Source organism: Schistocerca cancellata, chromosome 10, assembly GCF_023864275.1.
Source record: "Schistocerca cancellata isolate TAMUIC-IGC-003103 chromosome 10, iqSchCanc2.1, whole genome shotgun sequence".
NCBI lineage: Eukaryota > Metazoa > Arthropoda > Insecta > Orthoptera > Acrididae > Schistocerca > Schistocerca cancellata.
In genome coordinates, this window is record NC_064635.1 from 21197085 (window position 1) to 21212477 (window position 15393).

Sequence of the window (15393 nt, forward strand, 5' to 3'; positions counted from 1 at the left end):
TGTTGTGGTCTTCAGTCCTGAGACTGGTTTGATGCAGCTCTCCATGCTACTCTATCCTGTTCAAGCTGCTTCATCTCCCAGTACCTACTGCAGCCTACATCCTTCTGAATCTGGTTAGTGTATTCATCTCTTGGTCTCCCTCTACAATTCTTACCTTCCACACTGCTCTCCAATACTAAATTGGTGATCCCTCGATGTCCCAGAACATGTCCTACCAACTGATCCCTTCTTCTAGTCAAGTTGTGCCACAAGCTCCTCTTCTCCCCAATTCTATTCAATACCTCCTCATTAGTTATGTGAAAAGTGGTTGGGAAGGGAATTAGACAGGATTGTAGCCTATCCCCGATGTTATTTAATCTGTATATTGAGCAAGCAATAAAGGAAACAAAAGAAAAGTTCGAAGTAGGTATTAAAATCCATGGAGAAGAAATAAAAACTTTGAGGTTCGCTGGTGACGTAATTCTGTCAGAGACAGCAAAGGACTTGGAAGAGCAGTTGAACGGAATGGACAGTGTCTTGAAAGGAGGGTATAAGATGAACATCAACAAAAGCAAAATGAGGATAATGGAATGTAGTCGAATTAACTTGGGTGATGCTGAGGGAATTAGATTAGGAAATGAGACAGTTAAAGTAGTAAATGAGATCTGCTATGTGGGGAGCAAAATAGCTGATGGTCGAAGTAGACAGGATATAAAATGTAGACTGGCAATGGCAAGGAAAGCGTTTCTGAAGAAGAGAAATTTGTTAACACGAGTATTGATTTAAGTGTCAGGAAGTCGTTTCTGAAAGTATTTTTATGGTGTGTAGCCATTTATGGAAGTGAAACGTGGGCGATAAATAGTAGAGACAAGAATAGAAGCTTTCGAAATGTGGTGCTACAGAAGAATGCTGATGATTAAATGGGCAGATCACATAACATACCTAACTAATTACTGGGTAAGTTATTAATTTTTGTCGCAGCATTATGCAACACTTCTTTGTTCTAAAGACAACCTTAATATTGATTGATGAATGTCAGTTTCTCATCTGGTACTGTAATTTTGTACATTGTTGTTTCTTTTGAACTGCAGTAGCTTTCAATAAATTTCTCAAGGGAATATACTATGCAGCATTAGTCAGCCCCACTCCTTAATGCCTACAAGATCATAATTGATGCACCAGGTATTACTCTTACAGCACATTTTTGAGCCGAGAGTGACCCCAAAACATTATTCCATGAAAACTTACTGATTTAATGTGGCTGAACTCAGTAAACTGGTAAAATTAAGTTATTAATATGCACATTATTGTTAACTGGTATCTGCATACCATAGTTCAACAGTTTTTGGAGAGTAATTCAATGTTTTTGGTAAATTATTTGTGTGGGTCAGGAATAAGACGGAAAAGTACTACCAAAATCTTAGAAAATAGCAGCAGGAGTATTTATCCTGTTTGGTTCTAACAGAACACAGTTCATGAGCTCATATTTCTCCAATCTATTTCATGAAATAGATCACTTTAGCATTTCGTAATATTTTCGGGAATGTTATGGTAAGGAACAAACAAATGTTGGATTCAGTAACTATGTGCCTTAAATCATTGCTATTAGAGACTGAATAAATATTGAAATACCACCAACTATGATGTAACAGTTAATTATATTTACTCTTCTGTATAATTGTGGACAATAAGCACAACTTCATAGTAATTGCTGTAAGTCTTTATTGTTATGGAAAACTAAAATTTTTACTCAACTGGGCACTGGTGCCCACAAAATAACATTTATTAAGTACAGGAAAGTACACTAAGTTTTGGATTACAACTTCTTTACACAATAGATGTTGAGTACAGATTGCATAACAGAAATATTTGATGATTTAAAAAAAAAAAATTGTTGGCGAAGAGTTCTCGGGCTTCCAGCCGGGTGGCGGTGTCTTCAAACTGCGACGTTTCGACGAGTGACATACTCATCATCTTCTGGCGAAGTGCCGAGACTTTGCGGATGCCGGTCCCTTTATACCTGCGGTGTGCCCCCCACCACCTGGCCGCGGGAGGCTGGGTCCAGGGGAGCCGGCGGGCGAGGTGGAGGGGGAAGCGGGTGCGCCGTTCGTGTCTCCGTCAGAGCATTGTGATCGCGTCTCGTGAGCTGGACGGTTCTTGTTGCGTTCCTGGCGTATTGCGGCTAATGCTGGATTCCAGGCCGCGCTCAGTTGATAGCCTTCGTCCCTGTTCACAAGATTCTCGTGGACCCGTATTTCTATTGATTCTTTAATGACGCTATCCCAATAGCTCCCGGCTCGGCACAGCACCCTGGTGTTTTTGAAGTCAAAGGTGTGGTTTTCTTTGATGCTATGTTCCGCTATAGCAGATTTCTCTATCTGTCCCAGTCGAACATGCCTGATGTGTTCTTCGCACCTTTTAGAGATGCAGCGCTGCGTTTGACCAATGTACTGCACACCACATTCACAGGCAATGTTGTATATACCAGGTGTGTTTAGTTTGAGTGGGTCTTTAGCTGAGCCCAGCAGCTCTTTCGTCTTCGGCGGTGGTCGGAAGACGGTATTTATGTTAGATTTTCTTAATAGCCTTCTGATTTTGGCCGATGTGGGCCCCAAATATGGGAGAAAGGCGAGTCTCTTGCTAACTTCCTCTTCCTCTTCCTGAAATTTGTCAGCCTGTCTCCTCTTGAAGGCCCTGTCAATCTGTGTTTCACTGTACCCGTTTTTCCATTTCGGCCAATTTGTCAGCCTGTCTCCTCTTGAAGGCCCTGTCAATCTGTGTTTCACTGTACCCGTTTTTCCATTTCGGAAAAACGGGTACAGTGAAACACAGATTGACAGGGCCTTCAAGAGGAGACAGGCTGACAAATTTCAGGAAGAGGAAGAGGAAGAGGAAGTTAGCAAGAGACTCGCCTTTCTCCCATATTTGGGGCCCACATCGGCCAAAATCGGGAGGCTATTAAGAAAATCTAACATAAATACCGTCTTCCGACCACCGCCGAAGACGAAAGAGCTGCTGGGCTCAGCTAAAAAGACCCACTCAAACTAAACACACCTGGTATATACAACATTGCCTGTGAATGTGGTGTGCAGTACATTGGTCAAACGCAGCGCTGCATCTCTAAAAGGTGCGAAGAACACATCAGGCATGTTCGACTGGGACAGATAGAGAAATCTGCTATAGCGGAACATAGCATCAAAGAAAACCACACCTTTGACTTCGAAAACACCAGGGTGCTGTGCCGAGCCGGGAGCTATTGGGATAGCGTCATTAAAGAATCAATAGAAATACGGGTCCACGAGAATCTTGTGAACAGGGACGAAGGCTATCAACTGAGCGCGGCCTGGAATCCAGTATTAGCCGCAATACGCCAGGAACGCAACAAGAACCGTCCAGCTCACGAGACGCGATCACAATGCTCTGACGGAGACACGAACGGCGAACCCGCTTCCCCTTCCACCTCGCCCGCCGGCTCCTCTGGACCCAGCCTCCCACGGCCAGGTGGTGGGGGGCACACCGCAGGTATAAAGGGACCGGCATCCGCAAAGTCTCGGCACTTCACCAGAAGATGATGAGTATGTCACTCGTCGAAACGTCGCAGTTTGAAGACACCGCCACCCGGCTGGAAGCCCGAGAACTCTTCGCCAGCTGTATACGCCGGGAAAGCATACATTCACAAAAAAATTGTTCTTACATAACGGATATAAAGTACATAAAAATTAATGACATATAAATGTGTACTGTTGTCAAAGCTCTACTTTCATCACCACCTCCCAGCATCAACAGCCTCTTCTTGCCATGGGACAGTACCTATGGAGTTGAAATACATCTTGAAGTCAACTCTGGCTTTCAATGCAGCTGCATGCCTTCAACGTTGTCTTGGAATTCCTTCCATCGTTGAGTCCATAGATATGTTATGTATGTCTCCTGGCACATACCATATGGGATTTTGCTCCAGAATAAAATTGTGCAAAACACAGCAAGTTCTGATGATTGTATCAACCTTATTTGGAGATAAACGAATTGGGTTTAGCAGAACTCCAAATTTGTTTTAATTATGCCGAAAGCATTCTCCACTACTTTCCGGGCTCTGCTTAATCTATAATGAAAAACCTTCTGTTCTTTTGACAACTCTCTCTCTGGATAGGGTTTCATCATATATGGTTTGAGAGCAAAGGCATCGTCTGCCACAAATACATATGGCAGGTCAGGCCCATCGAAACACTCCACTTTCTCAGGAGGCGGCAAATTCATGTTGTTGCTCTCTAAGGCCTCTGATAGTTTGCTTTGGTTAAAAATTGCTCCATCATTAACTCTACCATTGGCACCAATGTTTGTATATAAGAACCTATAATGGGCATCAACAACCACCAGGAGCACAATACTGTTGTGGCCTTTGTAGTCTCTGAAGTAGGCGTCTGCTGCTCTCAGTGCCCGGAAGGTTACCTTTTTACCATCAACTGCATCTATGCAATGGGGGAATTGCCACAGCAAACTGAATGAGTGTGCTACTTGCTTCCACTCGTTAGCCGTGTTTGGAATCTGAAACAATATATTTCCATTGCACATTAATATCATTAGTGGACATCTTGTAAAGCCCTACCTTAGAATCCAGATAGGTAATGCAGACTGTTGTTGTTGTTGTGGTCTTCAGTCCTGAGACTGGTTTGATGCAGCTCTCCATGCTACTCTATCCTGTGCAAGCTTCTTCATCTCCCAGTACCTACTGCAACCTACATCCTTCTGAATCTGCTTAGTGTATTCATCTCTTGGTCTCCCCCTACGATTTTTACCCTCCACGCTGCCCTCCAATACTAAATTTGTGATCCCTTGATGCCTCAGAACATGTCCTACCAACCGATCCCTTCTTCTGGTCAAGTTGTGCCACAAACTTCTCTTCTCCCCAATCCTATTCAATACTTCCTCATTAGTTACGTGATCTACCCATCTAATCTTCAGCATTCTTCTGTAGCACCACATTTCAAAAGCTTCTATTCTCTTCTTGTCCAAACTATTTATTGTCCATGTTTCACTTCCATACATGGCTACACTCCATACAAATACTTTCAGAAATGACTTCCTGACACTTAAATCTATACTCGATGTTAACAAATTTCTCTTCCTCAGAAATGCCTTCCTTGCCATTGCCAGTCTACATTTAATATCCTCTCTACTTCGACCATCATCAGTTATTTTGCTCCCCAAATAGCAAAACTCCTTTACTACTTTAAGTGTCTCATTTTCTAATCTAATTCCCTCAGCATCACCCGACTTAATTCGACTACATTCCATTATCCTCATTTTGCTTTTGTTGATGTTCATCTTATATCCTCCCTTCAAGACACCATCCATTCCGTTCAACTGCTCTTCCAAGTCCTTTGCTGTCTCTGACAGAATTACAATGTCATCGGCGAACCTCAAAGTTTTTATTTCTTCTCCATGGATTTTAATACCTACTCCAAATTTTTCTTTTGTTTCCTTTACTGCTTGCTCAATATACAGATTGAATAACATCGGGGAGAGGCTACAACCCTGTCTTACTCCCTTCCCAACCACTGCTTCCCTTTCATGTCCCTCGACTCTTATAATTGCCATCTGGTTTCTGTACAAATTGTATATAGCCTTTTGCAGACTGTAAAGTTTTAAATCACTCAAAAAAGAAACACAGTTCTCAACACCAGATAAAGTGATTCAGTCTACTGAAAACAGTTGTAACATGCAGCACCAAAACACATGATGTTCCCTTTCATTAAAGTCATTCACTTTATAGCTACTATACTTCTCCAAAATGTGAAGTCTATCACTAATAAGTACACCTGCTTCACACTGATCTACAGTCCTTGCACAGCTTGTAAGTAGTACGCATTAGAGACCACTGAAATGGACACAAATACAGCATGTAGTGCTGTCAGCATACAAATGTGGAAGTTGTTACTGTAGATCTAGCTGCCTTACAGGGGGAGGGGGGAAGAGACATGGCACACATTTTAAAGCTGATTGCATATAGTGCAGATAAACTGTCGAATCAGTATCCTTTGAACTAACCAAGCTAGATAACCAAGTGAAGTTAATCAGTCTGTGCACGTACTGCTCGCTCGCTGTAATGTGGACACTTTCTCCAATATCTTAAGGCATGGGAAGAGGCTCAGTCCCAAAGAACAACAATTTATGTACACAAGTCATGAATATTAGAATTAGTGTTCATGGTGAAATTAGTGAATACTTCCTGAACATTGTGAACACTTGTGGCACAAATGGTGAACACTGCAACTAGGGTATCTAAAAGCCTAGCACTGTTTAAGACCATGTACTTCGGGCAAAACTGTACAGGTTTTAGGAAAGATTTTGGCACCTCAGATTATAACTGTCAACTAATTAACCAAAGACAGGCTCCGTAAAGCTGGCAAAACTGCCAGCCTACAAAAGGATCTTGTCATAACTTCAAATACATACTTTCTCTTGGGCATTGGTAATTCAAACTTAGCAATCAAGTGTATATGGAAAACAATGCATATGCACCTTGTTGAATCTAATTTTTGCCATTCCCTAGCTAACTATCATAGGTTCAAACTGCAGATACTGGTACTGCTTGGTGAACAGAAAACCAGAGTTACAAAATAATATACAATGCAGAAAATAAAAATCTGAGTGGGATGTGTGAAAACATAAAACTAAAAAGTCATACCTGGATATAACATACAAATTTATGATGGGAGTAAACAGAAAATCCCCAGGAACTGGCAAATTTTATGAATCAGTTTTCTCTGGTATGGTGAAGTTGCAGGAAAAACAAAAAACCTCAAAGCAATTTTATCAGGGAATGAAATTGTACAGTACATTGCACAAGGAGATGAAAAAGATTTCTAAAATACATCTTTCAGAAGAGGCAGCTAAAATGTACTTCAGGAATAACGCATACTGCACTATTAACAATTACCGTATAGTAACAGTTAATAATGAAAGGGGACAATTACAACTCCTATTGCATTAAGTGATCACAATGTTCTACTCTCACAGAGAAATCATCTACCTAGACCTAAAGTGTATGATAGTAATGACTTTCTCCTGAGCTCAACATGTCGTTCATCATGCTGGGATGCTGACTTAGTTTTACAGGTGGACATGAAGAGGTGTAGGTGATGTCTATGGGCATGGAACCACTTTTTTGAACAAACTGGAGGGAGTGCATGTGTTTGGTGATGAGTTATTAGCTGGTGTTCATAGTGAGTAGAACAGGGCCATGCCAAGACTCCGCTGGCCCTCATCTAGGCCTTAGCCTCCATAGTTTGTGGAGTGATAAACTATGTTTCATATTATTGTATAAGTTATCTGATAAAAAGTGTGAATTATTGAAACAACATTGTATGACAGGGACCAACCTAGTGATGCAGTGCAGTTGTTAACACACAGATCTCGTATGGGGGAGGATGGAGTTTGTTTGCTCTGTCCAGCTATCCTGATTTGGGTTTGATTAAATCATTTAAGGGAAATGCTGGGATAATTTCTTCAGTAAGGTCACTGCTGATCAGCTGTCCTACCCTCATAAAGACATAATTACATATTCTGTGTGTATGTACATATGAGCTATTTACTTTCATTAGCCCTATATCATGGTTAATATACTACTGCACTGAGAGAGGATCAAAATAAATAAGCATGATCACAACAAAAATCGGACAGCACTATGTACTTAAAGCATTACTCTTCTTAATGCAGCCAAAATTTTGATAGTAGGATTACCGTAGCCAATTAGTACCAAATACGTGAAAGGTACACATTACCTTTATGCACTTGTATTCCAAATTATTAAGAATTGCCTGCAGTGTATCTGGAATGATTTTTGACAATGTATTTGGCGCAATTCTTGTTGCATAACACAGAGACTGGAACGTTTCTCCAGTCGCCAAAAATCTTAAAGTGACTGCCAGTCTGCAATAAAATAAGCACCGGTATAAGCAAAACAACATTACACACTGCATGTTTTTATCATCAACGAAGATTTATGTAAAGTATACTTACTGATAACAGTTTTATCGATGCCAATTATACTCAGTAACTTCGAAAACACATCTTCATCCATTCTGGTGAAGTTCCGAAAAGACTATGCGTCTTGTAATCTACGTGAGAAAATAAGTTACATTAGGGCAGTAATTGTATACAAATTAAAAAAAAATATTTATGCAAAAACTGAAGGTTGACACTATATTTTAACGGTTTCCAACACAAATCTTGAACGCCTGACAAATTTGTGTTGTTGAACAACTACTACTAGCATGTACCTCAGTTCATTGTGCAGCATATGAATTATTGTTCTACCATTATCGTGCTGCCGACTCCACTTGTATGTCCACAAACTTCTGCAGTGTTTTCTCCGCTCATCTTCCACAATAGCCAATAAAGCCAACACAGCTAATTGAGTTTGATCCATATTCACTTTGTGAAACGTGTGCTGGGCATAAAACTCGTGCACTAAATAAATTCAAAAACTGCCACTGGATAGTGCTGAGAGCTCGAGATCACGTTAACCGGCTCATCCCGTGTGCCAGCTGTGCTGTGCCACGTGACGTGGTGTATCCCGTTTGCGTGCACATCAACGTTAGCTGCCTCGTCCCGTGTGCAAGCGGCTTAACTGACATAGAACTTTCATCCATTCTTCCATTTAATTTCTGGTGAGTGAAAACTGAAAACTGTGTTCTAGTGGGGCAAAAATACGTTAACTGAAATTTCAATCTGTGATAAATTGTACAGAAAAAAGCATTTCAGTCATAATACTAGGCGACTTAAATGTAAATTTCCTGAATGATAGTTATGACAGAATGGAGCTGGAGCAACTAATGAGCTGTTACAGTAGTTGAATTTCCCACTAGGGTAACTGACCACTCTAGTACTCTAATTGATAATGTGTTTGTTGATAAGTCTAGGCACAGTAGCTTGACAGTCAGTCAAGTCCTAAATAGGCTGTCAGACCATGATGCTATACTTCTGACAATCCACCATTTAAATGTTAACAGAAAACCAAGAGCTATCTGGAAAAATGTGAGACCAATAAGTAAAGAGACAATGGAGACATACAGGCAGAAGCTACAGTTAAGTTGACTGGTCTGAAGTATTCAACTCAGCAGATGTCAACACAAAATTTAATGTATTTATTAATTTAACATCAAATCTTTTTGAGGAGGTGTTTCCAAATAAAGAGTCACAGAAAATCAATGTAATCCTGCATTTAAGCCTTGGATTACCCAGGGCATCAAAATTTCATGTAAAACAAAAAGAGAATTGTATGCCTGAACCAGACAGTCTAACAATACTGCAGTGATTGGGCAATATAAAGTGTACTCTAAGATATTAAGGAAGGTGATCCAGAAATCTAAAAGTATGTATCTACAAAAGGAAATTGACAAATCAAATAACAAAATGAAAACCATATGGAAATATGTTAAAAGCGAGACGGGGAAAAGCCAATCTGCCAAAGAAGTGATTACCTTAAGAACTGGGAGCCTTTCGGTGGATGCTCCCGAAATGGTGGCTAATATCTTTAACAATCATTTCCTAACAGTCACCAACCAAATGGGATGCCAGGGTTCTGTAAAGAAAGCTAAAGAACACTTGCATAACACCTTAACTAGCAACATAGATGAGATGCATCTTCGAAAAACTACAGTGTTAGAATTAGAAAAAATAATAATGTCTTTAAAATGTAAAAATTCTGCTGGAGTTGACAACATTTCCAGCAAGTTACTGAAATACTGTTGTAAAGAAATAAGTACAGTCCTCTGCCATATTAGTGATATGTCATTGGAAGATGGTGTTTTTCCCGACAGGCTAAAATATGGGCTTATACGACCAATTTATAAGAAGGGAGAAAAGGCTGAGGCTACAAACTATCGACCAATTTCATTACTCTCAGTTTTCTTCAAGGTGCTAGAGAAATTGATGCATAGCAGAATGGTTGAGCATCTTAGTAAATATAACATCCTAAGCAGGAGCCAGTTTGGCTTTTGGAAAGGGGTATCAACCGTGGATGCAATACATGCCTTTGTTGACAATGTTATGGAAGCCATAAATAATAATATGATGACGGTTGGAATATTTTGCGACCTGTCAAAAGCTTTTGACAGTGTAAGTCACCATATTCTCTTGAGTAAAGTCAAGACCCTAGGAATGGGTGGAACCGTAGGCACGTGGCATGAATCGTATCTGTGTGATAGAAAGCAGAAAGTAATCGTGGAAGGACTGCATGGTGGCCAGATATCTTCAGTTGTTGTTTGTTGTTGTTGTTGTTGTTGTTGTGGTCTTCAGTCCTGAGACTGGTTTGGTGCAGCTCTCCATGCTACTCTATCCTGTGCAAGCTTCTTCATCTCCCAGTACCTACTGCAACCTACATCCATCTGAATCTGCTTAGTGTATTCATCTCTTGGTCTCCCCCTACGATTTTTACCCTCCACACTGCCCTCCAATACTACATTGGTGATCCCTTGATGCCTCAGAACATGTCCTACCAACCGATCCCTTCTTCTGGTCAAGTTGTGCCACAAACTTCTCTTCTCCCCAATCCTATTCAATACTTCCGGATTAGTTATGTGATCTACCCATGTGATCTACCCATCTAATCTTCAGCATTCTTCTGTAGCACCACATTTCGAAAGCTTCTATTCTCTTCTTGTACAAACTATTTACCGTCCATGTTTCACTTCCATACATGGCTACACTCCATACAAATACTTTCAGAAATGACTTCCTGACACTTAAATCTATACTCGATGTTAACAAATTTCTCTTCTTCAGAAACGCTTTCCTTGCCAATGCCAGTCTACATTTTATATCCTCTCTACTTCGACCATCATCAGTTATTTTGCTCCCCAAATAGCAGAACTCCTTTACTACTTTTAAGTGTCTCATTTCCTAATCTAATTCCCTCAGCATCACCCGACTTAATTCGACTACATTCCATTATCCTCGTTTTGCTTTTGTTGATGTTCATCTTATATCCTCCTTTCAAGACACTGTCCATTCCGTTCAACTGCTCTTCTGGGTCCTTTGCTGTCTCTGACAGAATTACAATGTCATCGGTAAACCTCAAGGTTTTTATTTCTTCTCCATGGATTTTAATACCTACTCCAAATTTTTCTTTTGTTTCCTTTACTGCTTGGTCAATATACAGATTGAATAACATCGCGGAGAGGCTACAGCCCTGTCTCACTCCCTCCCCAACCACTGATTCCCTTTCATGCCCCTCGACTCTTAGAACTGCCATCTGGTTTCTGTACAAATTGTAAATAGCCTTTCGCTCCCTGTATTTTACCCCTGCCAGCTTTAGAATTTGAAAGAGAGTATTCCAGTCAACATTGTCAAAAGCTTTCTCTAAGTCTACAAATGCTAGAAACGTAGGTTTGCCTTTCCTTAATCTTTTTTCTAAGATAAGTCGTAAGGTCAGTATTGCCTCACGTGTTCCAGTATTTCTACGGAATCCAAACTGATCTTCCCCGAGGTTGGCTTCTACTAGTTTTTCCATTCGTCTGTAAAGAATTCGTGTTAGTATTTTGCAGCTGTGGCTTATTAAACTGATTGTTCGGTAATTTTCACATCTGTCAACACCTGCTTTCTTTGGGATTGGAATTATTACATTCTTCTTGAAGTCTGAGGGTATTTTGCCTGTCTCGTACATCTTCCTCACCAGATGGTAGAGTTTTGTCATGACTGGCTCTCCAATGGCCGTCAGTAGTTCCAATGGAATGTTGTCTACTCCGGGGGCCTTGTCTCGACTCGGGTCTTTCAGTGCTCTGTCAAACTCTTCACGCAGTATCGTATTTCCCATTTCATCTTCATCTACATCCTCTTCCATTTCCATAATATTGTCCTCAAGTACATCGCCCTTGTATAGACCCTCTATATACTCCTTCCACCTTTCTGCTTTCCCTTCTTTGCTTAGAACTGGGTTTCCATCAGAGCTCTTGATGTTCATACAAGTGGTTCTCTTTTCTCCAAAAGTCTCTTTAATTTTCCTGTAGGCAGTATCTATCTTACCCCTAGTGAGATAAACCTCTACATCCTTACATTTGTCCACTAGCCATCCCTGCTTAGCCATTTTGCACTTCCTGTCGATCTCATTTTTGAGACATTAGTATTCCTTTTTGCCTGTTTCATTTACTGCATTTTTATATTTTCTCCTTTCATCAGTTAAATTCAATATTTCTTCTGTTACCCAAGGATTTCTACCAGTCCTCATTTTTTTACCTACTTGATCCTCTGCTGCCTTCTCTACTTCATCCCTCAAAGCTACCCATTCTTCTTCTACAGTATTTCTTTCCCCCATTCCTGTCAATTGTTCCCTTATGCTCTCCCTGAAACTCTGTACAACCTCTGGTTCTTTCAGTTTATCCATGTCCCATCTCCTTAAATTCCCACCTTTTTGCAGTTTCTTCAGTTTTAATCTACAGGTCATAACCAACAGATTGTGGTCAGAGTCCACATCTGCCCCTGGAAAAGTCTTACAATTTAAAACCTGGTTCCTAAATCTCTGTCTTACCATTATATAATCTATCTGATACCTTTTAGTATCTCCAGGGTTCTTCCATGTATAAAACCTTCTATCATATCTTCAGTATGGGGCTCCATTACTGCAGGAGTACCCCAAGGCTCAGTATTGGGCCCACTGCTCTTTCTGATATTTATAAATGACTTAGCACTATGTACAGAATATGGGAAAATACTCATGTTTGCTGACGACACCAATTTATCAGCTAATAATCTCTCAGGGAATGTGTCAAATGAGGCTGCAAATAAAGCTTTTGCAGATTTGAGAAACTGGTTTGAAACCAATGGCCTTACAGTCAATCTAAAGAAGACAAACTACATTCATTTCTCTTCTAACACAAATGTTACTAATGAAATGAACCTAAAAATGGGTGAGCATGAGAGTTTGAAGGTCGAGTCCTCCAAGTTCTTGGGTCTGCTTATAGATAGTAAAATGAAGTGGCACCACGATATTCAAGATCTGTGCAAAAGGCTAAGCTCAGCAATGTTTGCCTTAAGAATAATTTCATACACTAGGGAAATGAGCACAATAAAAACTGCATATTTTGGCTATTTTCACCAACTTATGGGCTATGGTATAATATTTTGGGGAAATCAACCAATAGCAAAAACAGTGTTCCACGCACAGAAGCGAGCAATAAGAATTATGTGTGGAGTACATCCTAGGCACTCGTGCAGGGATCTGTTTAAAGCTTTACAAATCCTTACAACACCTGCCCAATATATTTTTTCCCTGATGTGGTTTGTTTAAAAAAATAGCAACTTATTCAAAATCAAGAGCTCATACCACAGTTATTAACACCCAAAGGAAACTGGATATCCATTATGAGCTAAAAACGAAAAGCACTGTCGAGAAGGGGGTTTTGTACAGTGGCACCAAGATTTTTAATGCCCTCCCACCGCACAATAAATAACTGGTTCGAAACATGCCAAAGTTTAAAGAAAATCTGATGCAGTTCTATTTAGATGAATCTTGTTACAGTATTGATGAATTTCTTAGCAAAAACGCATAGAATCTCTTGTTTGTGCTTAAACCTTACTGTGTGACCTCTACAATTCATTAATCATACTCTGTAAGTACAGTGTAACTTAATACAATACCCGAATTTATGTATGTCTGTATATGACGCCTGTATAACTTAAGAACAATACCCAAATTTATGTATGACTGTATATTCTTTCAGATGTCCTGTATCTTAAGTAATATGTAATGGTATATGCTAAACTTCACAGTTTCTTTAATCTAATTATAAGATCAATGTATCTGTGCACAAAACAATAATCTGTAAAAACCTTGACTCGTTCTATATCCAGGGACATTCCGATATGGATCTATGGAACACGAAATAAATAAAATATAAATAAATAAATACATGCTTTGTTGGCATGCCTGTAACTGAGAATTGAGCTTAAACGTAATAATAGTGAAAAGTATAATTTTATTGTAAAAAAAACACTTGTGTGTTTACAAATAATGATGCATGTAAAAATATGTATTTTCTACTTAAATATGTCACAAACATCTGCGTTTCTCTATCAGATAATTTAGTTCTATCACAGAAAGTCTATCACACAAGCATTTTACATATGGTGCGAAAAACTGAAACCTAAGGCTGTTCTTTTTTTGTTAGTATCTACACAGCTGTAAGGGGAAGCAAATGAAACTGGTGACTGACGAACGATAGTTGGTTTATAATCTGCAGACTTCTTCATAGGAATCGCCACACGTTCTACAATACGTGTTTCACCAATAATTGCATTGTATGTACCGTGCACCAAATGACTTTCTTTCACAGAAGAGTCGTTGATGTTTCTATACCACTTTACAACACACACATTAATGGGTAATAACAATTAACAACGAATCCCACGCTACATCACATCGATTTTTTTCTGTGTTTCTGATAATTTACTGGCTAGGAAGTCTCGTTTTCTTCGTAGCCACCATAAACGAAATTCTTTCATTTTGTATCCAAGTATGAAGCCCGTTAAGAATGTCACTGTTAATACCGTCTTCAATCTACTTTCCGATATCTCAACCATTTTTGTTGCAATGCAATTGCAACTCAAGTAAAAGTTCTTCCGTCAAGGTAAAAAAGCGACATCAACTAGACTAGTAGACCACGATGATTTCATATCAGAACATTTAAGTATGTGATATCAGGTTTTTATTTGTCGTACAAATATTATTCTGGATTAATTCGTGACGGAAAAAAGTGAATAATTATTATTTCCGCTACAAAAATTAAATGACAAATGTCATCCTTGACACGATGCTGTACCACGTCGCTATTCTTTTGTTCGTTATTACGTGAATTGTTGGTTTGCAATAGGTTAGTGCACCGGGAAAGCGAAAGTGTGTTGTATAGATTTTTGTGGGCGTTAGTGTTGAAGGCAAGTACATTTTTTATTCAGCTAACGATTATTGTGTGTGGACATACATAAGATTATTATGTAAGTTTTACTTTCTCTCCTGCAATGTCCAAAATTAATTTTAGTTTGTATGGAATCTCGTGGATATGTGTTGTGTTAATTAGTTGACTTTACTTTCGTATTATCGCCAGAACTAACATGTCGCTTTTGTAAAAAGTATATAATATCTACTTAAGTAGATAGGAATATCCTGGTAAGGAATCTGCCCATGAAGTGCAGAACGTAGGCGTGTACCTGAAAAATGTTAGGTGTCTCCCATTTATTTTCTGACATGAAATAGATGGAAATGAGTTTGTGGCATGGAAAGATATAATGTGCAATTCAACAAGTCGAAGTTTGTAACAATTAAGCCAAATTGATAAAGCGAATGGGGTGGACATGCATTGGCACACACATAGTAGGTTGGAAGGAGCTGAAAATCTTTCCAAAGCACATTGCAAACGATAA

At 39.5% G+C, this 15393-nt stretch overlaps 2 protein-coding genes across 2 annotated transcripts in view; one reads left to right on the forward strand and one right to left on the reverse strand.

Annotated features, from left to right (window-relative positions):
- Positions 1-4008: 4008 nt before the first annotated feature.
- LOC126106725 (uncharacterized) lies at positions 4009-4548 on the reverse strand. Its single transcript, XM_049913105.1, has one exon. The coding sequence runs from the start codon at positions 4546-4548 to the stop codon at positions 4009-4011; it is 540 nt and encodes a 179-aa protein (XP_049769062.1).
- A 9405-nt stretch (positions 4549-13953) lies between these two features.
- LOC126106814 (casein kinase II subunit beta) overlaps positions 13954-15393 on the forward strand; it is a 35399-nt gene continuing 33959 nt past the window's right edge. The window contains exon 1 of the mRNA XM_049913208.1: positions 13954-14907. The gene's annotated coding sequence lies outside the window, so the exon portion shown is untranslated. The remainder of the gene's footprint in view (positions 14908-15393) is intronic.

Excerpts from the sequence above, each read along its gene's own strand:
- LOC126106725 (XM_049913105.1), bottom strand. The coding sequence starts at position 4,548 with ATGTGCAATGGAAATATATTGTTTCAGATTCCAAACACGGCTAACGAG.